Source organism: Copadichromis virginalis, linkage group LG16 (assembly GCF_057382275.1).
Source record: "Copadichromis virginalis isolate Kocher_CV1m ecotype Utaka linkage group LG16, C_Virginalis_male_GT1.1, whole genome shotgun sequence".
Classification (NCBI taxonomy): domain Eukaryota; kingdom Metazoa; phylum Chordata; class Actinopteri; order Cichliformes; family Cichlidae; genus Copadichromis; species Copadichromis virginalis.
Window position 1 is genome coordinate 13,966,330 of NC_140633.1, and position 27,191 is coordinate 13,993,520.

Here is a 27,191-nt window from a genome sequence, read left to right on the forward strand (position 1 = left end):
TTCATCCTCTGTTTGAAATGATCCATTTTAGCTCCCTTCCTCTTCCCTTAAGCAAGCTTGATTCTGATTGGCCATCCCAGGTAGACTAAAGATTTTAACAGGTGGGCGGGGCTTACATGTTTACAGCCAGAGCTCTGCACCTGAGATGATGATATAGAGCCAGTCTGAATTGGAGCACTTAGAGCAGCATGAAGCTCGAACTTTTGGCTTTTTCACTTGAGCCACAGTGAGTATTTCTCAGGGGAAACAACATTGAGATCTGCTTTGTTTCAACCAGAGCCTTGCCTTATTTTTTGGTTTCAAATGCCATGGCTCCAGTGGGAACACAAAGCTGTGCTTCTTCTGGCATCCACTTAATTGTTTCAGTCTCTTCAGTCTGACTTTCTCCTGCCTTCCTGTCTCAGCGGTGCAGCCTTCTCTCTTACAACATTATCATCACTGTTTCCGCTTCACCTCCAGGTTAATTTTTTTTTTTTATATAGAGAAATAGAAGTGTGGAAATATGCAGATGGTATGTAGACTGAATGCACAAACCTGTTGGTTCAGGTGGTTAAGAAAAGCCTGGGTAGGCACAACAGGCTGGTGTGCATGATTCATAAATCCAATTTTACATATGCACTTTTTTGCACAGGGTAACAATGTTTCCACATACATATTAATAAAGAACAGCCTTTATTTGTAGCGTTGGTGAGGCTCAGTAATGACACACAAATCTGGAATGCAGTGTTAATTTTAGTTCTGGATAAGGGAACAGTGACTTCTTTCCATTATAGAGCTGTAGGGGGAAACGAGAAAACATCAGCTATTGCAAGGAATGAGTTGTAAGACACATCTGGTACATTCCTGTAAGTTTCTAATGGTTCATCCACACATGGACATCAGTCCTCTAAACTGGAATGAGGGCTGGCAGACAAAGGAAGAGAGACGTAGGAGAGGAGGGACTGTGAGTCAATAGCAGTATACTGGGGAGGAAGATGCTGATTACAACATTAGGTAGAGTTCCAATGCCTGTACCGCTGTGACAACCTGACATCGCCAGGAAAAAAAAAAGCCCCAAAAGAAACCTACACAGATTGCACGCACACATCTCAAGAGTGCATTTGTATCCAATTCTTTTTGAACAAACTCCTCAAAAGACAAACAGCACACTCCTCAGGAAACCTGAATGGCGGTTGGCACCACGAGTGCGTGCTGTGCCACACGCCGTCCGCAGCCACTGAGCATTTACGCATATTTACTGCGCTCATGTCCTCATGCTTTCAACATCTTTCTGGTTTTGTTGAGTGTTAAGCAATCGTGAGCTGACCTCTGATGGAGTTTTACATAAAAGTGTAGCAAAGACCGAAGTCTGAATTAAGGGTAACAAAAGACAAACCAACCAACGAGACACTCAAAGATATGTGCACAGATGCAGATTTCACTGTTACAGCTGTCACACACAGGCACACATTCGATCATGATCTCGTGACGGCGTGTGCATGTGGCAACAGCCACGACAAACAAGCGACGGCTCTTATTTTATGATGAGAAACAGTGCGATTTCCTCATTTCTTATTAGTGACAAGTAAATGCAGACATCAGTTCCTTGAGGGTAACTTCTTTTTCCTCGCCTCCATTAGCTCGAAAGCCTGAGGAGTTTCGGATACACGAGGAAAAAAGAAAAAATACAAATACAAATACAAATGCACTCGACTAAAATGCCTCATTATACATGTCAAACACCAGAAACACACACTGGGGGATGTCGGGTTGACTTCGAATTAGCTTGAGGCATGTCTTGACAAAACTCTTTGTGCTAACACATCAGATGAAGGGAAAAAAAACGGAAGACAACAAACTCACCCAAAAGACAGAAAGTGTAGTGTCACAAAAACACAGCCAATAGATCGCAAACACACAGACATGAGTTTTGTAAGCCAGGAGGCTCCATCCGTTCACCGTCTTCAGGATTTTGTGTATTCCCTCGATGTGCAGGCGACTTTGAGCCGCGCATACAGTGATGAAGGGTGCGCTTGCTGTGAATGGCACTGAGGCCTGACAATACCAGCCATTGTTTATTTTCAATGACCGAGGCTGGCCTGTGATGCTCTGTCCTTTCCTGACTCCCCCTCCTCAGAGCAGGGCTGGGGTGTGAAAGTGGGGGTGAACAGGAGAGATGCATGTTTGACTGTTTCATGTTATTGTATTTGAGCTGCTTACAACACAGAGTGTTTGTAAAAGGGCTTGGCACTGTTGACTGGAAACTGTATATTCAAAGATGTGGACAAATTTGTCATTTGTCATTGAAACAATGCTTCATTTCTCCTGAAAAATGGTTCAGTTAAAAGCAGTTATCAAATATATACCTGTATTATCTTTGGGATGTAATAGAGTACAATTATCAAAACAAATGCTGCTGTACGGCCTATTTGTAGGCAAAAACATGCAACTGTAGTTTGATATCATTGTGTACAGTGAACATGGATGAGAGAAAGCAAAGGAGAGAGCTGGTTGAGGAGTTCTATAGATAGCAATGTTAAAGACAAAGGCCATAAGACAATCTCCAAGCAGCTTCATGTTCTTGTGACCAAAGTTGACAATAGTATTGCAAATTAGAAGGTTAATGAGACTGTGGTCAACCTCCTGGGACTCAAGAGGAAATGCAAGACCAGGTTGATCAGAAGCATGGTCTGGATGATTGAACAAGAGCAACGAAATCATCCAAAACCAACGAACCAGTGTGTTCTGATCACACCATCTGTTTAATTTTGAACACTAATGAACATCAAAAACAGGAATGCACCAAAATGCATGCTGATGAGCCCAAAAGCTTCTGGGAGGATGTCCTTTTGTCAGATGAGATGAAACTGGAGCCTTTGACCTTTCAGATGAGCTCTGTGTTTACAGAAGGAAAAAATTAAAGAACACCATGCCTACTCTGAAAACTGGAGCTTGGAGACGCTGGCCTTCAAAGCTGAGACAGCTTGGGCAGTTGCTGCAAAAGGTGGTCCTACAAAATATTCTCCCGAGAACCAGCCTATACATTTATGTCACACTGTGGACATTTGGTTTTGGTCTATATCTTTTGACTTATTTGAGCTATCCTACTAAGTCCTGATGTACTAAATAGAGGACATCCTGGGCTTTCCACTGATATCTCATGTGTTTGGGTGGCCTCTTTTAGCTCCAAAGTGGAAGGAAATCCCCATAAAAGTTCAATGGTTCTCCGGAAGATATTAAATTAAGGGTACCATCTTTGGTGTCCATGCTAAATATGGAAAAATATTAAGGGGATACCATTAGTTACAAGAGTTTGTCTTTTAAATGATGAAGTGTATCTAAAGATTTGTCCACACTTGTACTTTAGAGCGAAAATAACTAAACACATAATTGGCCAAAACAGTCCTGAGAGCTGACCAATCAATCCTACTTTGAGTCAAATCCTAAGTTAAATTCTCCCATTGATTTTAACCAATTTGTTTTAAATGCAGAAATATGTGTATTAAAGTAGCTGAGCTAAATCTCAACACAGAGCACATTAACTGGCATTTGCTCATATTCATTGTAATTATCTTTCACTTAATGATGTGCCTCATTTACTATAAAAACACCGCTCACACCGGCTTTTTCAGTTTAACAAACTACAGCGCAGAAATCAGACTAAACAAAGTGGATCAAAGGAAGAGAAAGCACAGCTGCCTCAAAGGCAAAATGATGTGCTCGGAGTCCAACTAAATCTTAAATGTGGTCTGGCCCCTGTGCTGCGATTTTGTGACCCAATACGGTTTGAATGTGGCGCACCAGTTGTAGGTCACGGTCTGCTGCTGTCACCTACGACTCAGATGTTTCTGTCAACATCCCTGAGTCACGGAAACAAGCAGCAACCGGACCATTTGTCAAGTCCAAGCGAGCTGCTGCTGCTGCTGCTGTGTTAAGGACACATCTTAAAAAACAACATGACCTTTTCATAATGCCTCCAGAGGAAAGAGCATCCCCGTGTGTGGAAAGATGCTATTTATGCCTTATATCACAAGCAATGACTGAATCTTATTAAGGGGTTATTTCCACAAAGACATTGTGCCCCCTCCAAAAACACTGGTTGTGAGGTACATCACAGTAGTGGAATGGGGGCACTAAATGCTTTCCTAAAACCCAAAGCATGTTTACAGTGGACCTGTTAGGCTTTTCCTTATTTTCTGTCTTTTATTTATTGTTACAAAAGTTCATGCCTATATTAAACATGTAAAGTTTGAAAGCCATAGCTGTACAAGTTATGGCTGTACGTCAAAAGCTCAGGCTTCTGTCTGCTCTAAATGATCCATTTCACACACTTTTTTTCTACACTAACCTGTGTATGATATCACAGAGAGGACCTATCCCTTTTATAATACAGTACTGTCCCTGACCACAGATGCTGCACGCACCTGCTGTTCAACCCTAAAACATTAAATTGAACTATGAATAATGCAAAACTTCACTATCAGAGGCCAAAGTTAAAAAAAATGCAGAGCTGGAAATGAGCAGAAAAAGGCTTTAATATTCATGCGTGAGGCTGCTTCCAAATCCCCTCGCTGCAGAAAGAGTGGCTGCTCTGTCCAAACCAAACTCACAGACGAGCAGCAGAATAAAGAGGTAATAAAGTTTATAACACATGATTATGTAGAAGTAAGAAACACATATTTTTAAAAAGGTCTTTGTTAACAACACCTGTAAGAAGAGGCTGTGGAAATTGTTTCACAGTAAAACAGAGCTGTAGTATTAAGTGACGATTTCATAGGAGCAGCTGGGCTTATCAACAGTTTCTGTGTATTAACACACTGTACTTTACATGTGATGTTAGGGCTGCTCAATTAATCAAATTTTAATCTAAATTACGATCTGGGCTTTCAATGATCATTAAAAATGACTGAGCCGATTATTAGCACCTCCCTGCCTCGTGCTTTACTCTCGCGCTGCTCCGTGTGGCAAATCGAGCGCACCTCTCTGCATTTCGAACACGCGTCACAACAATTAAGAGGACCCGAGGGAAGCTCGGAAAGCTAAGCAGAAGTTATTTGGAGAGGAGAGTGACTGCCGTTGGTTGAAAAGAGAGGTAAAAAAAAACCTTCAGTGGTTGGAAACATTATGGGTTCGTGGAGTCAGACGTGTGTAAACTTTGCTACGGTGTCGTGCTGCACCACAGAGCAACACTGCAAAGTTCACTAAACATAGATGTTTACATTTTTAATTTATTTTTTATATTGCAAACATTTGCACTGTTATCAGTATTATTTTTTGACAATCTTTAAAGCCATTATTCAACACATTGTTATTGTTAAATAAATATCGTCAAATAATCGAGATCTCAATTTCAGTGAAAATAATCGTGATTATCATTTTTGCCATAATCGAGCAGCCCTATGTGATGTGTTTTCAAAGTGTTCCTGAATTCTTTTTTGAGCAGTGTATTAAAGGATTTCTTGTAAACCTAAGATTCCTTAAAAGCACTAAGTGGAATAATCCCTAATGTTTCTGCTTGACAGCTGTTTAAAGTGGAGATGAAAGGATAGAACAATGAATTTCTGTCAGCCAGTAAAATTACAGCAAGTACAATGCAAGTAAAGAAGAAAAACAAAAACAGGTCCACATATTTACTGAAGTATCGAAAAACACATTTACAGGGTTGTCTGTGAAGGTTCTCAGTCATCCAGGTCATCGTAGTCAAAGGAGCTTGCAAAGAAAAGCGTCCGGACTTCTTTAAGTTGCTTGAAGACGTTTCACCTCTCATCCGCGATTTACGGATTGGTTGGTTTATGACACCAACTCTCTGCCATCTATAATCCAGTTTTGAGATCCCTTCCCAGACGCCTGAACGCCCACTCACATCCTGGGCCATCTGACCTCAGGAATTCGCATGATAAGGTGGGGCCAAGTTTCACAATGAACTCACCCAAAACCCTGGCTGATTGGGACCCACACCCAGTTTCACACCTTGGCTCAGGCGATTAGAGGATCATCAGGGGGTCCTTTTGTCCCTCTGTGGGGGGACACTCCCACTAGGTTTATATCTGGGACTCTCCACCATTTGACCTTAGAACTGAAGAAGCTTCTCGGATGAGAGGTGAAACGTCTTCAAGCAACTTAAAGAAGTCCAGACGCTTTTCTTTGCAAGCTCCTTTGACATTTACAGGGTTATTAATACATCTTTAGATCAAGCTTCATGTGCGATAGAATGGGTGCAGAAGTTTCCGTGCACTGCAACAGCCTAACGTTGGATTTGTAGGCTATGAAAGGCAACCACAGTGGACTCTTTAAAATAAGGGGATGCAACTGAAATAAAATGGACATCTGGCTATACATCTAACATTTGTGCATGCTTTTGGAATAATCATCTGAGTGACAATGACCTGGAACAGAGCTAGTTCTCAATGTCTATTTTTAGCTTAGGCTCAGTTCACGCAGTTCACACATCACTGTGCGATCTGCACAAAACTCCCATCCTTACAGTTAACGACGCACAGTCAACTGTAAACCAAATACCAGAAAATGATATTAAAGTTTCATTTTTTATAAATAATATTTAAAAAAAAAAAAAAAAAACTATTAATGGAAAAATACAACAACAAAAATAAAACACACTATCTCCCACTGTTCCAGCTGTTAGAGTGAAGTGTTGACAATCGCTCATTTGCTTGTGTGACACTTACATCGAGCAGTGTGTGTAGATGCTGGTCCTGGAAAACACTGTGGAGGAAATCTAAATCTTTTTCACTGCAGTCCGTCAAAGCGTGGATCTCCTCTAAACTGTCCAACACCTGAGACACAGCACCTGCAAAGCACGCACGTCAGAAGTCCATCAGTCACTCAGCAAATCTGCACAGCTCTCAAGCGCCAAAACAGTTTCTCAGTTATTCAGCCTGGCTGCACTTTCGATTAGGTCTGTCACAATAATGACCTCCATTTCTTTTCAATACTGTTCTACAGTTCAGTTCCTCAGCCACCAAAACTTTGGCCGATTTAAATTTAGCACATCTCTACTTTAAGATCATCAGGGCTGTCTGTGTGAACTCGTCCCTCAGCGTGAGATTATCGTAGTGGGCAGGTGCACAGCTCATTTAGAGAAAATATCTATTTCAAAAACAGAATCTAATTTAGTTTCTTCTACTTATCAGAGTTACAAGACTTACAGTGGGGCAAAAAAGTATTTAGTCAGCCACCGATTGTGCAAGTTCCCCCACCTAAAATGATGACAGAGGTCAGTAATTTGCACCAGAGGTACACTTCAACTGTGAGAGACAGAATGTGAAAAAAAAATCCATGAATCCACATGGTAGGATTTGTAAAGAATTTATTCGTAAATCAGGGTGGAAAATAAGTATTTGGTCAATAACAAAAATACAACTCAATACTTTGTAACATAACCTTTGTTGGCAATAACAGAGGTCAAACGTTTACTATAGGTCTTTACCAGGTTTGCACACACAGTAGCTGGTATTTTGGCCCATTCCTCCATGCAGATCTTCTCGAGAGCAGTGATGTTTTGGGGCTGTCGCCGAGCAACACGGACTTTCAACTCCCGCCACAGATTTTCTATGGGGTTGAGGTCTGGAGACTGGCTAGGCCACTCCAGGACTTTCAAATGCTTCTTACGGAGCCACTCCTTTGTTGCCCGGGCGGTGTGTTTTGGATCATTGTCATGTTGGAAGACCCAGCCTCGTTTCATCTTCAAAGTTCTCACTGATGGAAGGAGGTTTTGGCTCCAAATCTCACGATACATGGCCCCATTCATTCTGTCCTTAACACGGATCAGTCGTCCTGTCCCCTTGGCAGAAAAACAGCCCCATAGCATGATGTTTCCACCCCCATGCTTCACAGTAGGTATGGTGTTCTTGGGATGCAACTCAGTATTCTTCTTCCTCCAAACACGACGAGTTGAGTTTATACCAAAAAGTTCTACTTTGGTTTCATCTGACCACATGACATTCTCCCAATCCTCTGCTGTATCATCCATGTGCTCTCTGGCAAACTTCAGACGGGCCTGGACATGCACTGGCTTCAGCAGCGGAACACGTCTGGCACTGCGGGATTTGATTCCCTGCCGTTGTAGTGTGTTACTGATGGTGACCTTTGTTACTTTGGTCCCAGCTCTCTGCAGGTCATTCACCAGGTCCCCCCGTGTGGTTCTGGGATCTTTGCTCACCGTTCTCATGATCATTTTGACCCCACGGGATGAGATCTTGCGTGGAGCCCCAGATCGAGGGAGATTATCAGTGGTCTTGTATGTCTTCCATTTTCTGATGATTGCTCCCACAGTTGATTTTTTCACACCAAGCTGCTTGCCTATTGTAGATTCACTCTTCCCAGTCTGGTGCAGGTCTACAATACTTTTCCTGGTGTCCTTTGAAAGCTCTTTGGTCTTGGCCATGGCGGAGTTTGGAGTCTGACTGTTTGAGGCTGTGGACAGGTGTCTTTTATACAGATGATGAGTTCAAACAGGTGCCATTCATACAGGTAACGAGTGGGGGACAGAAAAGCTTCTTACAGAAGACGTTACAGGTCTGTGAGAGCCAGAGATTTTCCTTGTTTGAGGTGACCAAATACTTATTTTCCACCCTAATTTACAAATAAATTCTTTACAAATCCTACCATGTGAATTCATGGATTTTTTTTTCACATTCTGTCTCTCACAGTTGAAGTGTACCTCTGGTGCAAATTACTGACCTCTGTCATCATTTTAGGTGGGGGAACTTGCACAATCGGTGGCTGACTAAATACTTTTTTGCCCCACTGTAAGTTGAATTTACTACACAGCGCACAATGCATACATGTGCAATGGGACAGAACAAGCCTTAGAGGAGGGGCACAAGAAGATTTTTTAAAAAGAGACTAATTTGATATCAGGTAAGGTTGTGATCACTCCTCATACACGGGCAATGACCTCTAAACTGTTATAACAGCTCCTGTGTTTAAGTGTGGGTTTGTAATATAAAAATAACTACACTTCAGGGATCGTGCCAGAATAAACAGCAGGACTGGCACTACCATTCCAGGACACAACATCTAATCGTTTATTTTAGGTGGCATAAAATGGCCACAACAAACTTGCTTTTAACAGTTAAATGTGAAACAACATATCAAATAGCAAAGGCAGTTATGGTGACAGGGCTACACAAACTACTACAAAGCACAGCACAGAGAGAACAAACAGGTACCTACGTTCTGCTGCTAGCAGTCCTAGCATGTGGGAAGCATTAAGAAAAATACACAAAAAATGAAAACATTGGCATTGTGCATATGTTGCCATCAACATTTAAACATTCAGAAGCAGTTGCTTCACAAGTGCCTCTGAGATTAACACTGATAAACTGGAAATGATTTGTGTTTTCAGTTGCTGGAATCTGTATGAGACTTAATCTTCATAAAGAGATACTCAGTAGATCCTCTGATTACAGCTCTTGTCTTTGGTGTATATTTAAGAGCTTGTTGCACAAACTTTCTTGTAACAACCTGCACAGGGCCTTACAGAGAAAGGAGAACTCAAACATGAAAAAAGAGGAAGGAAATTAGACGGAGAATGTGTGATTATTTAGCCAAAAAGACAACAAAGAAGAGTTTGACTTCTGTGTCTTTGTCTACCTGAGGATGTGGGATCATCGGAGAAGTCTTGGAGTTCCTCGGGTGGATCTCCGTAGAAGGAGTTGAACTTGTGACTGGACACTGCAGCTAGCACGGCCCCCTGAAACCACAGCAGGAACATGAGCACGTGCATCTGTGGCCCCAGCTACGTATATCATCAATACACACTGAGATGATATCATGAACAGAAGTCTTGAATATTACAATATGATATTGTAATATTAAACCTTGAGCTTCCTCCTGGCGTTGAACTTTCTCAGCTGCTCCACGGTTTCCGGCAGGTGGATTTTGTAGGCATACCGATCCCTCTCCTTAGAAAGAAAACACAGAGAGGAAAATTGCTTACACGAGCTTAAACTGACTTCTTACACTGGGATGATTCTACTGAGTTCTGCTGAGCCATGTTTGGCACTGTCATTATAGCATGGACCATTTACTGGACACTACACTTTGAAAGCAGTGGGCTTTTACCAGTCAGAGAAGGTCAAATGAAAAAGGGTGTGTTAAAGGACATGCATTATTGTATGGACTAAATAATTCATTCACACCTGAAATTAAAATGTTGTCTGTACCTGGAGGACAAGGAACAAAACCCCCCAAACTGTTATGCAGATATAAATGGTAGTAAAATCCACTGGGATCAAAGCAAGACCAGCTAACCCACAGATCACACAATCTGTACAGTGTTCATACTCTGAGGAAATAAAGAATCCACCTGGGAAGATGAAGGCTTGTCCATGTTCTCTTGCAAATCTAATAAAAATTGTCCAATAATTTAATTTTGTACTCTTGAAATTTTCCCAGACTCGTGGTGGACAGTCTCTTTATTCCAAACATTTCCTCGCCCAAAACTAGCACTTACATTACCCACAATGCACTGCAACAGAAAGTTCAGTTAAAGGCTAAAGCATGAATTAAAGTAATGTGGTTGCAGTCAAACCTTAGGCTTTCAAGAAAGCCACATGTTGCAGCAATGTGGCCTGTTACAGCTTCGATCACTTCTATGTTGCAATATGTTATGATGCTTGCTGCTCTATTAACATATGCACTCTGTTCTTCTTTTCTATGTTTCATTGACATCTACAGGAAGCGGTGCCTGAGGAAAGCGGGGAGGATCATCAAGGACTCCAGTCACCCCAGCCATAAACTGTTCAGACTACTTCCATCAGGAAGGAGGTTCTGCAGCATCCGGTCCCGTACCAGCAGACTGAGAGACAGCTTCTTCCATCAGGCCATCAGACTGCTGAACACGTCATAGACACCTCAGCTTCACTACTGGAACTTTAACATTATGCACTCCATACTGTACAGTAATGCCACTGTTCTGCACATGTCTCAACTCTGTATATTTTTATATATTTTATTTATTGTTTACTCTATTTAATTTGTAAAATATGTGTACACACACACACACACACACACACACACACACACACACACGTAGAAAAATATTTAGTATACACATCCAGAAATGCATATACTATTATATATTGTACATATATTTATTAGTTTCAGATGTAGCCATTCTTGTATTTTGCTTGTTTACATTATTGTATTTTGCACAACTCTGTTGCTTGTGAAGCTCGCACACAAGAATTTCACTCACATGTGCTGTACCAATGTACCTGCACATGTGATGTGACAATGAAAGTGATTTGATTTGATTTGATTTGAAAACTCTACGTGTGATGGCAGATGCACAGCAGGAGCAGATCGCTGAACTGAGAGTAATTAAATGTCTTCAACATGTTACGACAGACTTTGGAGGGTATAAGTGGCAAAATGTGGCTGGATGTTTTCTGATGCAACTTCCAAAAAGAACTCTTCAGGTGTAAAAACCTATGTGCATTTTAAAATCTATATTCCAGATTATATGTGGAAACAGGTTAAAGGTACAAGTAAACAAACGCTGTAGCATGTTTATCTGGTACTGTTCTGATGAGAACAATAAATCACACAAAGTAACATCACTTGCAGGCAGGCTGCTGCAAACAAAAACGTTATGCCAGAACCTTATTAAGTAACGTGGTTCTGGCTAATTAGCCACATGGCGCTGCCTCACAGTGTTTGTGTTGCCGTCAGGCTGTCAGAAAGCTGCAGTGGGAGTTTTGCCACATTTTTGGTTCTCTGCCTCTGATGTAATTTGGTAAAAAGAATAATTCAGGTTAGGTTTCATGGACTGCACAACTGTGTGGGTTTGTGTGACATTCTGTTAAAAAGGGGAACGCAATCAACACTAAACAGAGTCTTGCACTGCTCCAGCTCGATCTCTCAGACAAACACTGATGTGTCTAAACTTTAGCAAATCAGGGACACCTATAACGGAGTAAAGTGCAACGCTGAAAGTAGGGGTGTCCTTTAAAACTCAGAGATTTGATTGATGTGTCAGACCACTTCCAGATGAATTCCAAGTCCCTTGGCAGAATTGTCAAGAAATAATTTTTAAGTACCCCTCCATCCCTGCCCACAGAAGAAGACACAATAAAAGCTTCCTCTGACAACACATGACAAGCGCCAACACCACTGAGCTGGCACTTCCTGTCATTGCTTTCCTGCTTGAATAGCTGACTGATCATTGCGTGTCAACTTCAGGCGACGTGGCATTAGTATTCCACTTGTGTCAAAAAAAGGCTAAAAGTTTTACAGAAGTCAAAACTTTGGATACATGTCAGTGCACGCTTACTATTCCTCAAAGGGATAAAATGGAGCCCAGCATAATGGTCAAACTATATCAGATTTGACACAAAGACTTTAAGATCTCACAACACCAACCACCATGGGATGTTTCTCAGTGCCCTGCAGTACCTTGAGCCAGGGGTGGTTAAGAGCCTCGTAGACTGTGATTCTCTCGGCGGGATCCAGCATCAGCATACGCCTCACCAAGTCCTTAGCGCTCTCTGAGATGTGATTCCACTGGCGGGGATTCATCTACACACACAAAAATACCAAAACAGGAATATGAAATCATAAGTGTCATGTTGGCATCGTCCATTTGTCCCTGTGCTATACATACAGCAGTCTCTGGGGATAATAAATGAAGCCAAATACTGCAATCCCTCCAGTGGCCATTTATGTGGGGTGTGATAGTATATATAAATATACACACACACACACACACACACACACACACACACACCTGAATTATATATATATATATATAATTCAGTTGTATTTGTATTGCCCAGTATCTCATAAAGGTTTAGGTTGCTTCACAGGCATAAAAAACATTTTAAGAAACAGGTGAATAGTCCAACAGATAGAAGTTAAAGGCCAAAATCATATTCAGTGGTATTCGTATTATTATGCACAACTTGACAACAGTTCCAGGTTAAAAGAAGTTGGGTGTTTGGTACAGGATTAGTTTCCATAAAAATAATTTAATTCCATTTTATTTGTATAGCGCCAAATTACAGCAACAGTCGCCTTTATTTTGTAAGGTAAAGACCCTACAATAGTACAGAGAAACGTTCAACAATCAGATGATGCCCTATAAGCAATCATCATATGATTGTTGGGTTATTCTCTGTATGTATTATTGTAGGGTCTACCTGACAATATAAAGGGTCATGAGGCCATGTTGTTGTGATTTGGCACTGTATAAATACAACTGAATTGAACTGAATTAAATTGAAGCAATCACTTGGCAATAGCGGGAAGGAAAAACTCCCTTTTAACAGGAAGACACCTTCAGCAGACCCAGCCATCTGCTCCATCCAGTATTAATAATGCTGTTATTAAAGAGAATGTGTAATGAATGTTAGTATTAATGCTCTAGAGCAGTTTAATAGGAGACTGAACTTTGAAACATCTACCAGATAAGGCATGAATCCACCTCTACAGTGTTTGCTCTTAATGTGGTGATTCTTGTCTTTGTAGGATTTATAAGGAACACACAGCGGCGCTCAGACTGTGGCCGCACTTTGAATGGACCCTGACCTTGTATTTGCCCTTGCAGATGGCTTCAAACAGACGTTCCTTGGTGCCATAAAAAGGGAGACACCCCGAGAGGAGGATGAAGAGGATAACGCCACAGCCCCACACGTCCACGGGTTTACCATACGGCTCTCTCTTCACCACCTCTGGGGCCATAAAGTGGGGAGTTCCTACGCGACCTGGAGTTACAAACAGAGCGTGCAAGTCAGGTAACAGTTCCAAAATAATAACATTTTGACAATAAAACACGCACAGCGAAACTTCCTTGTTGGTTCCCCAATCATTTCGATTCTTATGTTTGCTGAAATTGAAAAGGAAGTAGTTCAAGTTTTATTTCCTTTGTTTTTCCCTAATTACCAACTACCAGAAAGTAATGTCTCACAATCAAGTGAAAAGAGGAAATGATACTTTACTTTGGGTGACTTCCTATTTTGATGCAAACTAGGAAGCGCACGGTTTTCATCCAGGTTTAAAACTAAGACAGTTTCTAATGTGCAGCGTTCTTACATTTCTTACAAGTTCTCAGTAGCTGATACTGTCTACTACTTTATCTGTCCTTTATTAAAGTGAAACTAAAATTATGATGTTATCCCAAGTTAGTTGCAGCAATTTAAATGCTGCAAAACTGTTTAATTACTTTGGTTTCAACAGTCAAACAGGCAGTTAACCAGCTGAGCAGTGCATTTCTCTCCAAGTAAAGACTTTTAATTTAAAATGAATTAATTTAAAAGGTTTAAGAAATTCTACAACTGTTAAGACTGTGAGTCTTTTAGACATCTGCATTTGACAGATGCTGAACAAAATCTGACCCATAAAACGGGTACTTCATTTGTACGGGACATCAGTTACTGTGCATGGGAGTTACTACTGACTCAGAAATAACTGAAATAACCAGCACAAAAACCAATGTCTGGTCAGAATTAGCAACAGCACCAACACACTGATTCCAAATCAGCAAGATGTGGTTGCGATCAGCAGTCTATAAAGGAAGTTGCCAGTATACCTCCTGACAAAGGAAGCCTCCCTCTGCCATGAGCACTCCCACACATGGAAAGTTTGAGCTTTACTCAGACTTGATTTTCTTTTTCTAGCTGAGGTATGGTACACAATGTTTTCACCAAGTTGATACCTTAAGCGTAGTGTGTACAGATTGACGATGAATTCTTAAAAAGCAAAAATTATTAAATTTCCATGTGACAGCTCTCCATTTAAAAGTCAAGTCGGCTGTCAGTTTCTGGCATCATTGAACAAACACTGATACCATCTTAACACAGTGTCATGAGTGTTAAACTGTATTAAGTGCTCTTGACCGAAAGTGGAATTCTGCACCTCCTCCTGTGTTTTAAGGCTTTAGGGCTGTGACTGGGTACACTTTCAGGTTGGATCAGGTGAGGTAGCCTAAAAAGAGAGGTTGCTTTTAAGCAAACAAACAATTGCATCCTATCTCTTTTCATAAAAGCCTTTAACTTGAAATTTAGAGGAAAATATCACAAAGTCAAGAAAAGATGTGAAGGAAAGGACTTTCAGCTCCTGACTGAAATTACCCAGGTTGCCTGAAAGCACGATGTGCTGAAAGTATGATCTCCTAAAGATGCACCACGGAAATCCATGTGTTCTCAATGTGTTGTCTTTTGCAAGCTATTTAGCTCCCCCATTACTCATTTAGCATTCATTCATTTCAATTCATTCATTACAACTTAAAAATATCATTATTATATTAACAAATATTACCCACTCTGCAGTCCCCTCATATTTTTGTGCTTTAACTAACATCATTAAGATGAAAACACTTTAAATCTCGCCTTTATTAAAGCATTTAGGATCTCTGAAGTGAAATTAATTCTAAATAACACCAAAATGAGGAGAAAACTATATAAATTGAGTTATAATCACTATCCATCCATCCATTCGCTTCCGCTTCTCCTTCAGGGTCGCGGGGGGGCGCTGGAGCCTATCCCAGCTGTCATAGGGCGAGAGGCAGGGTACACCCTGGACAGGTCGCCAGTCTGTTGCAGGGGCTAACACACAGAGACAGACAACCATTCACACTCACATTCACTCGCACATTCACACCTAGTGGCAATTTGGATTATCCAATTAGCCTATCCCCACAAGCTGCATGTCTTTGGACGGTGGGAGGAAGCCGGAGTACCCGGAGGGAACCCACACAAACACGGGGAGAACATGCAAACTCCACACAGAAAGACCCCGGCCTGATGGTGGAATTGAACTCAGGACCTTCTTGCTGTGCGGCAACAGTGCTAACCACCGTGTAGGGCTGCTCGATTATGGCAAAAATGATAATCACGATTATTTTCACTGAAATTGAGATCTCGATTATTTGACGATATTTATTTAACCCTTAAGACCTACCATAGAACCAAGTCCGCCAGAGCTTATATTATTTTTTTACATGTTGTAGTGCCATTTGTGGGAGCATTTCAAGTTGCTATACAACTGTTATAGCCCATATTTTAATAATATGTATGCATTAAGTCCACAGTAATTACATTAATTGCAAAAAAAGTGCAATAAACTACAAAAAAATTGAAAATCGTTTTTTGTATTTTGTACATATATTTCTACTTGGAGAAATATAAGAGGTTTATCCCTCAAAGCTTTAAATACAAAAAAGTTGCAAGAAATAGTTTACAACAACAGGAAATTTATTTTGAGTGTCTTCATAGTTTTATTTTGGAGATACACCAATTTTTATATACTGCAGGAAAAACGAAAAAACAATCCTATGATGCAAATTTGCAAAGAAAACAGCATGTGCATCAAAATAAACTATTTCCAGCAGTGCAATTTGAGTTCTAAGCATCCCAGCAACTATTCAGAAAAGTCAAACATGACCAGTATAGGTTTAAGGCCTACAAGTAAAAAACTACAATTTCCGCGAAAATGACATCACTTCCGGTTTCGGCCAGGAAATGGCGGACATGTGATAGTGTCTGTTTCACTGTGGGAAGTGTTACGAACAGCTGATCGGATCGGCAAAGCGTGTTTCTGGAATATTATGTTTTTGTTCCTGCAAGCGCTTTTTATGCAATTTTTGCAAAGCTATATGTGGAACGAAACCGTGACCGAGGACAAGCTGATGGCATCAGATGTAAGTACAACTCCTCTGGTTTCATGTGCAAAACAAATTATTGCGCTAGCTTACGCGTTCAGGTTCTACAGGGATTTAAAAAATAGTTACACAAAACGGAGCGTGCTGCTCTGACGGCTTTAAAGGGTTACAATGACTTTAAAAAAATAATATAAAATAGTGTGCAACACCACTGAAGTTTTTTTTAACCTGTCTTTTCAACCAACAGCAGTCACTCTCCTCTCCAAATAACTTCTGCTTAGCTTTCCGAGCTTCCCTCGGGTCCTCTTAATCAGCGGTCTCCAACCTTTTTTGCGCCACGGACCGGTTTATGCCCGACAATATTTTCACGGACCGGCCTTTAAGGTGTCGCGGATAAATGAGGGAGGGGCTAATAATCGGCTCAGTCATTTTTAATGATCGTTGAAAGCCCAGATCGTAATCGTGATTAAAATTCGATTAATTGAGCAGCCCTACCACCGTGGCACCGTGCTGCCAAGAGTTATAATCACTATAATCATTAATTCACTCTGATAAACCCACCTTACAAAGTGTTTCACACAGGACACAACTAATGAAGCTCCATAATCTTTACAAATCATCTGTGGGTTTAACAGCTGTTGAGATTTAAAAAAATATCCACATATTAGCGATGCATAAGAGTAACACAGTAATACAGAATTGACTTGCCAACATCGCCTTTCCTTATATAAAGAACGCTCCAGAGTATCCTCTGCTCAAGAACATGAAGGAGGCGCTAAAATATCTTGTATCTTATACTACAGCATCTTGGTCATTTCACTTTTGCTCACTGACTATTTCACTCCAACCAAAGTCTTCTTTACCAGTGAGATGTGGTAGCTTAATGACTTAAAGGCATGACTTTCACCCAGGGGAGTGCACTGTCTCTGTGAATGGTCATTGGGGCTCAGGACAGGTTTCTGCCTGTTGTAGTTTTAAGTTGTTCATTTATGAACTGGAATCCATGAATAAACAATTCAAATGGTTTCCAGCTTGTAATTGTTTCCAGTCAGCCAAATTGGAAGCAAAAAATATGTCCAGTAAGCTTTTGGCAGATCCTATTAATGATGTACTGATGAATGTACACGCTCAGTTATCATGAATATCATATTCTATAATTTCAAGTAAAGTATTTATATATAATATGCTGGGAAAGTCACTCTAAATTATATCGATATGCGTCATAACTATGTGTTTTTCTCAGTTCTTCTTTATGTCACAAGAGTCATAAACCCTGTGTCCCTTATGTCACAAGTGTTTAAATGGTGTCTTCAACAATAAGTTCAATTATGGAGCAGAGACGTGTTCTGTCTCTTTGATCCCATCTTAGTGGAACTTTTCCCACAAGTCAGAAAAAATAAAAATCTCCCTAAACAAATGGTGACAAGGCATGCAGGGAGAATCCCGCTGTGTTGTGGTGTTTACTGTACCTCCTGCCACCAGTCCTGACTCTCCGAGCTGGATCGCCACTCCGAACCCGCCCAGCTTCACTGGAGCCGAGTTCTCTTTAGATGCCAGCAACACGCAGTGAGGCTGAGAATGAGAGAATGGAGAAGGAAACAGAGATTTTAGCAAATTAAAGAGTGAAATTCTCCTATAAATAACAGACATTAAACGAGCCAGACACACCCCAAACCACCACCCACCACGGCCACACACAAATAACTGAGAGTGTGGGAAGATCAGAGTAGGAAGTTTGCTGTAGTGTCTTTATACGACTCCAGTTATTTTAAATACAACGTTGACTTTTGCTTTTTTTGATCATGCTGTCGTCACACGCCATGAAAACACAGATCGCTATTTTCTTCCCAAAGCATCAAGTAATGCAACCACAACATTTCAGTCGAGCAGTTTTGCACATGGCAACACCTATTTAGATTCACATTTCATTTCATTAACATTTGTGGTCATCTGCAGCATCCTTTCTATGATATAGTGTTACTTTGTGGTTTAATGTGGACTGATACGGATCTGAAAAACAGCAGACAGAAACAGTTTTACCGTGCGGTAGCTGTTGAACGGAGTATTAAAATTTCTGCTTTTGCTCAGACCTTTCTAAATTCTTTCTAAAAATCTTACGTGAGGACATTAAATACCATTTTGAAAAGGGGGGGGGGGGGGGGGGGGGATTACCACAGTTGACCACACTCTGCAGATTCCTCCAATAGCCAGAGTCCAAGGTGGAAAGCATACTGTACACAAGTGAAGCATGCCCTGTGAGTATTTCCCCTCATATGTATAATCAGAAGGCCTCTCTCTCTCTCTCTCTCTCTCTGCTTCTGTATGGTGCTCGGAAGAAAAGAGGGGGGCTGACCACAGTATGAAATTTCCTCTGTGCAACATTACCGCATTCTGCACTTCAGCATTTCTGACTGCACAGCTGTGGACAGGCGCTTATCTTGAAAGTGAGATAGGACAGTTAGGGAAGCCAAAAAGAAAAAAAAGAAAAAACTGAAGCTGAGTCTACACAGTACTATTCTGTGACGATGATAGTATTTGCTCAACGCGAGTTGGACTACAGGAGAAAATCGAACATGAGATGACACAAGGAACTATTTCCATTTTTTCAGAGCGGCAAATTTGGATTTTTCCTGCATGTTCAACTTACAGGGATATCCTGGAGTACCTTAGAGGAAGACAAAAAGACTGCAAAACCTGTAAGTGTGTATGTGTGTGAGGTTGGAACTGATCCTCACCGTTCACACAGCCCTTTACACAAAGAAAGGAACGCATACTTCTTTTTTAATGAACTCCAGTAACTAGGTGAGTGTTTTGAAAAGTTCCTTTCTTTTTCTTTTTTTTTTCACACTGTGTGCAACACCATCGCGCTGACCTTTGAGTTGAGTAAGCAGTTTCCTTTTACTGCTATTTCATTTACTGATCTTTTGATATACTTCTCTTGAAGTAAACTGACTGAGCACATACACATCATTTTAAAACTGCTTGGCTACGGTAATGTGCAAAAGATACCAAAGAAATCTTGAACAGGTTATTCACATGTTTCTAGGGCTTTCCAGTTCCTGAGGTTATGATGGTAAGATTGTGTTTTGCAGGGCAGATTAATGCTCACACCCACAAACCTGTACGTATGAAAGCCCTTTCCCAAAATGCAAATTATTCCATGTGTGCCCCTCATCTGTTTGCAGGACTGTCAATCCCCTGAAAAAAAGACACCATGGCAAAAAACTTCTCCTGTAAGAACCAAACAACAAACTTAACCCTTGACCCGTGTGGAGATGACGACACACTGCAGGTCCTGCTGGCAGTGAGCTACTCTATAATCTTCATCCTGGGTCTAGTCGGGAACCTGGTGGCTCTGTGGGTTTTCTTCTGCGTCCACTCCAAGAAGAACTCTGTTCGAGTGTTTCTCATTAACATTGCATTGGCAGACCTGCTGCTGGTGGTCTGTCTGCCATTCAGGATACTCTATCACAGCCAAGGTGACAAATGGAATCTGGATCCCACCGTGTGTAATGTAGTGGGACACCTCTTCTACATGAACATGTACATTAGCATCACTCTGTTAGGGCTGATCAGTGTGGATCGCTACTTTAAGATCCACCAAAGTGTAGGAATGCAGCGCAAACTCTGCTCCACAAAGCTCAGCTTCGCCCTGTGTGCCATCGTCTGGATTGTGTCCACTTGTATCCTTTCAGTGATGGTGTCATCAACGAATGACTCTCCACATGTGAGCAGGTTGGTAAAACCTTTAAATCTTCTTTTTTTTTACCTTACTGCAGATCTGCAGTGGCCAACTTGTGTGACAAAATGTATTTCCTGTGTCCAGGTGTTTCCACTACAAGAAGCTGGATAATACAAAGTGGAAGGCTTACATCAACATGTGTTTGGTGGTTCTTTTTTGGTTAGTCTTCATCTCTCTCATGATGTCCTACGGGAAGATCGCACTCAAGCTGCTGAGGACATCACAAGCAAATCCAGATCTGCCCAACTCCACTCGCTACACTCGAACGGCCAAGAAGTCCTTCTTCATCCTCTTTCTCTTCTGCATCTGTTTTGTGCCCTATCACGTGGTCAGAGTGTTTTACATAAAAACGCAGATCACAGACACTTCGTGTTTCTGGATGTGTGTCGCTGACAAAACCAACGAGGTGGCTCTGCTGTTTTCTGCCCTCAACAGCTGCCTGGACCCTGTCATGTACTTCCTGTTATCCTCTTCAGTGAGGAAGGAGGTGCTGCGCTTGGTGAACAACATGATCTGCTTAAGAGATGTTACAGGCATCAGTGGGAGCAGCTCCACTGCTGAGATGGATAGTAGAAATGTAAGGACTGACAGAGAACACCCAAACACCAGTCTAATTAGTAATACAAAGATAGAAAGCGGTTTATAAATCCCCACACAGCAGAGCGATAACTCTACTGACGTAAACGTAAATATGACAGAAGCCAGCAGAAGAAGAGGAGCGTGACAGGGCAGCTGCTGCTCTTGCCTGTGCGCCTTTACTTGGTGCTTACCTAAGAAAAACCTTTGAACTAAGGCTTATTTTGAAAAGGTTTAGGACAACTTCGCATTATTTTATGCAGAGGAAAAGTACTGGCTCTGTTACACTGTAGGGCCTATGATTAGTCCTGTGATTAAACATTTGTGTCATGATGGGAGTGGGCTCTTTCCACTGAGCCTCAATATATAAGACTTGGAACGACAGAGGAATATCTATCTGCACCAGAAACTTGGACACGCAGTGACAAGGAACACTGAAGCTGGTGGTCCCGCAAGTTACTGTGGGTTTTGTTTTCTGTAACAAACCCAGTCTGTAACTGGGTTTGTAGATGTGTCGTCTTCGATGGTAAAGAATCCCCCAAAATTCCTGAGACACACCTCTGGAAACTTTTTTCATGTAAATCCGTCCTTAATGTTACGAGTAATCCTGCAAATTAAAAAATATGTCCTTTCTTATTATAGAGAAATTTGAATGTACTTGTGTGCCATGAGACATTTTGAGATTTCATCATCAGCATCGTTTTGATGTTTGAATCCAAATAGTTTCAAAGATGGAGGGCAAAGTAGTAGGGCAACCCCTCACCACCCACACACACACACACACACACACACACACACACACACACACACACACACACACACACACAGAGCTAGGGGTGTTTGACTTTGCCAGATGTGACAGTAAAAAAGCAAAAATAAAAATACTTAAGTCCATCAAAGGCAGGACCACTTGGACTTTAATGCTTTTTTTTGCATAAGCTGATGTTTTCATACTACACCGCTCGAGTGAAACTGTGAACTTAATCGGGGACTGAGCATTTCCTTTCACACCCATATGCTGCATTAATCTAGTATAAGCACTGATAAACGAGAGACACAAACCACAATTACACAGATAGAAACATGACAACAAGTCAATACTCTTCCCCTCACAGCATTTATCAAAACATTTGTCACATACTGTTTAAATATAAACGTGTGTGTGACCCTGCAGATGGCCATATGTCACTAACAAAACACGCTGAAGACAAAGTGAAGGAAAGGTGATGGGAACTTTGCAGATTTGATCAAAGCCTGAACTTTATGATATTTATAACAGCATTAGAAAAAAAAACCAGGGAAACGCCTACTGAGGTGAAAGCATGGGGCTTCACTGTTAAATACCACTTCTCACAGGGCAAAATGCCTTTTACGTATTAAGAAAAGCTCTGACATTTACAGAAGTCTGTTTTCAAAGTTTGTTCTGGATCTTGGTGTGATTTATTTCATAAAGCTTATGTTAATGTGCCAAATTGTGCTTTTCGAAATAAAGTAGGATATAAATAGTCCTGTGCTAATCAATGTTTATCATGCAGTGTGTCCCTTATTATGGAAGGGAAGTGTGTGTAGGAACCAAACAACTCTTTCTGCTTCTCATCTAGAACAACAGCGCCACCCCAAGGCAGAAAAGGGACAGTGTTTAGACATTTTTGCAACCCAAGCCAAACATTGTGTGCAGAAAAGATGAACGGATGAGTAAATAAGCAGAAAGATGGAAACTAATTTGAATGAGAGAAATTATTTATTTTTATTTAAAAGTGAATATCAAATTGAATCACTGATTTGAACGCTTAACATGCAACACACAACTGCTCCTTATTTTCAAGTCATACACAGCATACCCTGAAACCAAATGAGGAAGCCTGCTAGACAAAACATAGTATTCTAGTTACGAAAATACCACACCCCACCGACAACTTGCCATTTACAATAAAGCGCCACTTCGACAAGGAAGACACTGCAGAGAAGCAGCGTGTCATGCCTGCTGTTAAAACCACCGTTTCTACTCTACCCTCAGAATACTTCACATGGGGCAGTGTCATCTGATGCCTGCAGCCTTTTATTGAAACATCTCAGAGGACCTGTTATTGGTATGTATCATGAAGCCAAACGCATCTCTGAGCAATGTTGTGTTAGTCAAGTGCACTTAATTTGTTAAATGTTACATTTTATCACTTTGAAAGAAAGAAAGAAAGTATTGCTGACAATTTTGTTGCTTTTCCAACAACTTGTACTGAGAAGTGCTGGACATTCAAGTTAAGACTGGAGAGCATCATCATCATCTCCTCACCGATCAAATGTTAAACCTACAGGAAACTGTCATCTCTGTGACCTACTTCTTTAAATACTTTATGGTGTTTTACACAGGAGCATATCAGTTTCTCCAGTCATCCCTGTAAAACATGCATTAAAATGTGTCTATTTTACAAGCCTGACACTTCGGTATTGCCCATTCTCTAAGCATACAACTCTGATATAAGACGACAAATTTAGTTAGACTGCTTGCAAAGCTCAGGTTAACCCTTTAAAGCTTGAACTGTAAAATAATTGATGGAAAATTCAAAGTTTTTGTTTTTGAAAATGGAGTGTTTGTTTAACCTCCTGACAATTAAAAAAAATGTTATTCAAAATTAATTTTGCATGTTTTAGTTTTAATTTATATAATATTTGCTACATCTACGCACAGCAGAACTGTAGAAGAGTAAGTTAAACTATGCAACTAAAGAAAGTACATGTTGGTTTGAGGAGTTCTGCACCCACAGACACCAGTGCACTGACAAGCCATGCACATAACACATAAGAGGTTAGCTTCTCACCCAGAAAAAAAAAACTAAAACAATAACATGCTAGCCTGCAGTGGGTTACTAAGATATCATGAACTGTCATGATCCCACACCTCTCACACTCGGACACATGCTGTGCCTGAGTTATGCTCTCAGCTAGAAACCTTAAACTCTTTTTAACCCTGTGCTGCAGCCTTCAGAGCGGTTCGGGCTGTGCCCACCGTACGTTCAGTTGCACGTCAGGTTACGGTGTACGGTTAAAGAAGGGTTTCTGGTCAAGTCTATATTTACAACATCTGACTATCTGAGCTGCTGATTTTGGAGCTTTGTCACTGAATAGACTCAAAGTTCCTCATAGACATTCTGAAGTAATGGTCAAGTCTGATTTTGCTAAAAAATAAGTAAATAAAAATGTTTTGACAGTTCAGGAAGCCTTGATGTCAACAAGATTTAAAAGCCAGCTTCTGTGTTCTAGATCAAATGGAGGGCACGTTTCCATCAGAAAACACTTCGTCCACCACCTGTAACTTCTCCCTCTGCCCGACTGCTGCAACGTTATATTTCCTTCCCTCCGTCTATGCGCTCCTCTTCCTCACCGCCCTCCCAGGGAATGCACTCGCTCTCTGGGTGTTCCTGCGGTGCATCTCCAGCTTCTCCCCCATCCACATGTATCTGTGCCACCTGAGTATATCCAATGTGTTGTTGTCCATCACCACGCCCTTCCTCGCAGCCTACTATGCCGAAGGCTTGGTCTGGGGTCTGAATGATGTCCTGTGTCAGCTCGTCCTGCACGGCATTACCCCGGTGCTCCACGTTAACATCTATATAAGCTTAATGATGCTCACTTGGGTGGCCCTCAGCCGCTTTGCGTCCCTAATCCAGAACACCCACGCCTCGAGGCCCAGCGCCTGCACCACCCTGCTGCCACACACCTTCTTCGCTAGCCTCAAAAAAGTGTCCTTCGCCAACGTCGTGTGCATCACTGTGTGGCTAATGTCAGTGGGGAGCATAGTGCCAGTGACTGCTTATTACGCAGTGCACGAGGCTATGAACCAAACCACCAAAAGTGACAAATCAGGACGTGGGAAGGTGTGCTACAGCCCTGCTGTGGAACTCGGAGGCAGTCTGTCTCAAACTGCCACTGTGGTCATTACAGCCTTCTTCTTTGTTATGTACCTGCTGGTGCTGCTGTCCTACGTCACGGTGCTGAGGCATATCCGGCGCTCACGTCGCAACACACCAGTCACAACCTCCCAGAGACTGCTGAGCAGGGTGTTCCGAAACATTGTGGTCATCCAGGTGGCTATGAGTAATTTTATACTTTAAAATAATGTTATTGTTTAGTCACTTAATTCCCTCCTCTTGAGCCAAATAAATTTCCAATATACTTCACATATTTCATTAAATTTTAAAAAACCAACTCCACACAGGTCATTCTTTCTGTTTGCCTGCTACCGCACCATATCTTCAAACCCATCTTCTTTTCTCTGGTCCATGAAACTCCCCTTCAATGTTCCCCCACCAAAGAAACTTCCAGCTGCCACCCATTCTCCGGCATTATCGAGGTGACTGCTTTTCATATACAGATTGAAAGTAAAAATGTCCCACAGTATGTGGAAATCTGACATGATGATGGTTTTCTTGTCCCTCTCTAGCTGAAGAACTGCCTGTTTCTTCTTGCTGCACTGAGAAGCTCAACTGACCCCATCATGTACTTTGTGCTGGACAGGACATTCCGCAATGAAACCCTCAACATTTTAAGGTGGAACCAGAAAAACTCCACAACACTGCAGGTGTTCTGCTCAGGTACAGGAAGTGCCATTCCGAAGTCCGAACAGCAGAAGGAGGAAACCGCAGTTTGTGGCACTGTGGAGTGCAGTCATGCAAGTGTTATATAGTTAATAATACTCATCTTTTGACTGCATGGGAAAGCAAACGTACTCAAGTTTCTACTTACAAAGCAGCTCATGAAAAAACTCGAGCAGTGAGTAGGAGAAAGGTAGTGGCACAACACTTCCCTTTTCACAAGTCTGTATCATTACTACAACTCAAAGCAAGAAGTTCTTGGTCAGTTTGAGTAACACGGTCAGTTTCAACCAAATACACCAGGACTGCATTCACAGTCTAAATTTCTCTCTCGTGCAGCTTTAATCCAAGTTTTCATTTAAATGATGTCCTCGTTATGTCTGAGAGTATCTTATTACTTCACAAAGAAATCAGCATATCAGACACGCGCTGACCAAACGTTAACAGTTAAAGCTCAATGTCCTCTGTGCAGTGATCTTTTAATATCAGCACTCGCCACTGGCCACACGTGCTCTGTCCTGCTGTGCTTCAGCCATTGCTCGGCTGTGAGACTGCACTAAGATAACAGAGCACCAAGAACATGTCAGACTGTCAGTCCCTGAAAACTTAAAATGTAGAAATGTTTTTTAAAAAGTTAAGACTTTAAAAGAACTGCACGCATACACACACGCATTAGTTGAACCTGAGGAATAAACTAAAGAAATTCCAAATTTCATTTTCCTGTATTATCAGGTTGGACCACCTGTGACAATGGAGCAGCCTAAAGTAGCTTTCAGTTGAATATGGATACTTTGGTTGTGGTGTTACTGTTGTTTGTGAAGCTCTGTGAATTACACTCCTTTGCTTTGTGATATCCTTACTTGTGTTTATTTGAAATGAAGTCTCAGTATATTGAAGTTAAAGTACTCTGTGCCTCCAGCTGCATTCTTTCCCTCCCTCTCTCTCTGTAACCGCTTCTACACATTCACACTCTGGTCCTACTTACATTTCGCTACTGTTGCAAAGTTATTTTTATATCATGCAATAAATATGTGTATGTCCTGTATCACTTTGTGCTCTGTCTGTTTCTATATACTCACAGCATTTTCTCAGTCCCATTCAACATACCACACAATCACACAGTGCTTATATTTATAGCTAACGTTCACACACTCACTCAGATAAATACATTAGGGGTAAAATATGTGTTTCTTGGAGGAAGCCCCACGCTCGCTCAATCCTTAAGTGAAACCTACACTGGGACGGCATGTGTCGCCACATGGGGATCAAACCACCGACCTTGCAGTTGGTAGACAATAGTGTAGGTTTCACTTGAGGACTGAGCGAGCGTGGGACTTCCTCCGAGAAATTTTTAATTGTCTGACACTTCTATCTCTGCATCCTGGTAAAACTGCTACAGTCTTCTATATCAGTGTACGGTGGAACTGCATTGATCGCGACATAAAAAAGAAAAAGTCACCAGGCAACAGTTCGGTATGCGCAGCGAGGCTCTGACAATTCAGTGTTAATTCAGTTTCGGGAAAACTTTGATGTCTTGTGTTTAGGGAAGTTGCTTTTTTAAATATGCATTTAAGGTAACAACAAATAGATTTGTGCTTGTCTGCCCCTGGAGTTTACCAGCCCAGGTGCATCTAAGCAAGATTTCTGCTCAAACATTCTGGACGTTTAAATCTTTGTGTTTTAG

The 27,191-nt window shown here is 41.4% G+C and overlaps 3 protein-coding genes across 17 annotated transcripts in view; 2 read left to right on the top strand and 1 right to left on the bottom strand.

Moving 5' to 3' along the window:
• Window positions 1–27,191, bottom strand: part of caska (calcium/calmodulin-dependent serine protein kinase a) — a 159,796-nt gene that overhangs the window by 38,513 nt on the left and 94,092 nt on the right. For 9 of the 13 annotated variants that reach the window (XM_085435464.1, XM_085435474.1, XM_085435471.1 and 6 more), the window contains exons 6-12: window positions 18,070–18,172; window positions 13,531–13,706; window positions 12,400–12,522; window positions 9,822–9,905; window positions 9,595–9,694; window positions 9,175–9,192; window positions 6,666–6,787 (exon numbers count right to left, since the gene is read on the bottom strand). In XM_085435464.1, coding sequence (XP_085291590.1) covers window positions 6,666–6,787; window positions 9,175–9,192; window positions 9,595–9,694; window positions 9,822–9,905; window positions 12,400–12,522; window positions 13,531–13,706; window positions 18,070–18,172 — 726 coding nt within the window. The remainder of the gene's footprint in view (window positions 1–6,665; window positions 6,788–9,174; window positions 9,193–9,594; window positions 9,695–9,821; window positions 9,906–12,399; window positions 12,523–13,530; window positions 13,707–18,069; window positions 18,173–27,191) is intronic. The other 4 variants (XM_085435468.1, XM_085435465.1, XM_085435475.1 and 1 more) reach the window with 1 other exon arrangement.
• On the top strand, window positions 19,013–21,668 carry gpr34b (G protein-coupled receptor 34b). 2 transcript variants are annotated; one of them, XM_085435461.1, is made up of 3 exons: window positions 19,013–19,402; window positions 19,786–20,335; window positions 20,427–21,668. In XM_085435461.1, the coding sequence occupies exons 2-3, from the start codon at window positions 19,815–19,817 to the stop codon at window positions 20,986–20,988; spliced, it is 1,083 nt and encodes a 360-aa protein (XP_085291587.1). In that variant the 5' UTR covers window positions 19,013–19,402; window positions 19,786–19,814; the 3' UTR covers window positions 20,989–21,668. The 2 variants fall into 2 exon arrangements, with proteins under 2 accessions (XP_085291587.1, XP_085291588.1); XM_085435462.1 differs by lacking the exon at window positions 19,013–19,402 and having other exon boundaries at window positions 19,749–20,335.
• On the top strand, window positions 22,765–26,552 carry gpr82 (G protein-coupled receptor 82). 2 transcript variants are annotated; one of them, XM_085435459.1, is made up of 4 exons: window positions 22,765–23,008; window positions 24,177–25,000; window positions 25,132–25,266; window positions 25,357–26,552. In XM_085435459.1, exons 2-4 carry the CDS (start codon window positions 24,182–24,184, stop codon window positions 25,597–25,599), a joined length of 1,197 nt encoding a protein of 398 aa, XP_085291585.1. In that variant the 5' UTR covers window positions 22,765–23,008; window positions 24,177–24,181; the 3' UTR covers window positions 25,600–26,552. The 2 variants fall into 2 exon arrangements, with proteins under 2 accessions (XP_085291585.1, XP_085291586.1); XM_085435460.1 differs by lacking the exon at window positions 22,765–23,008 and having other exon boundaries at window positions 24,108–25,000.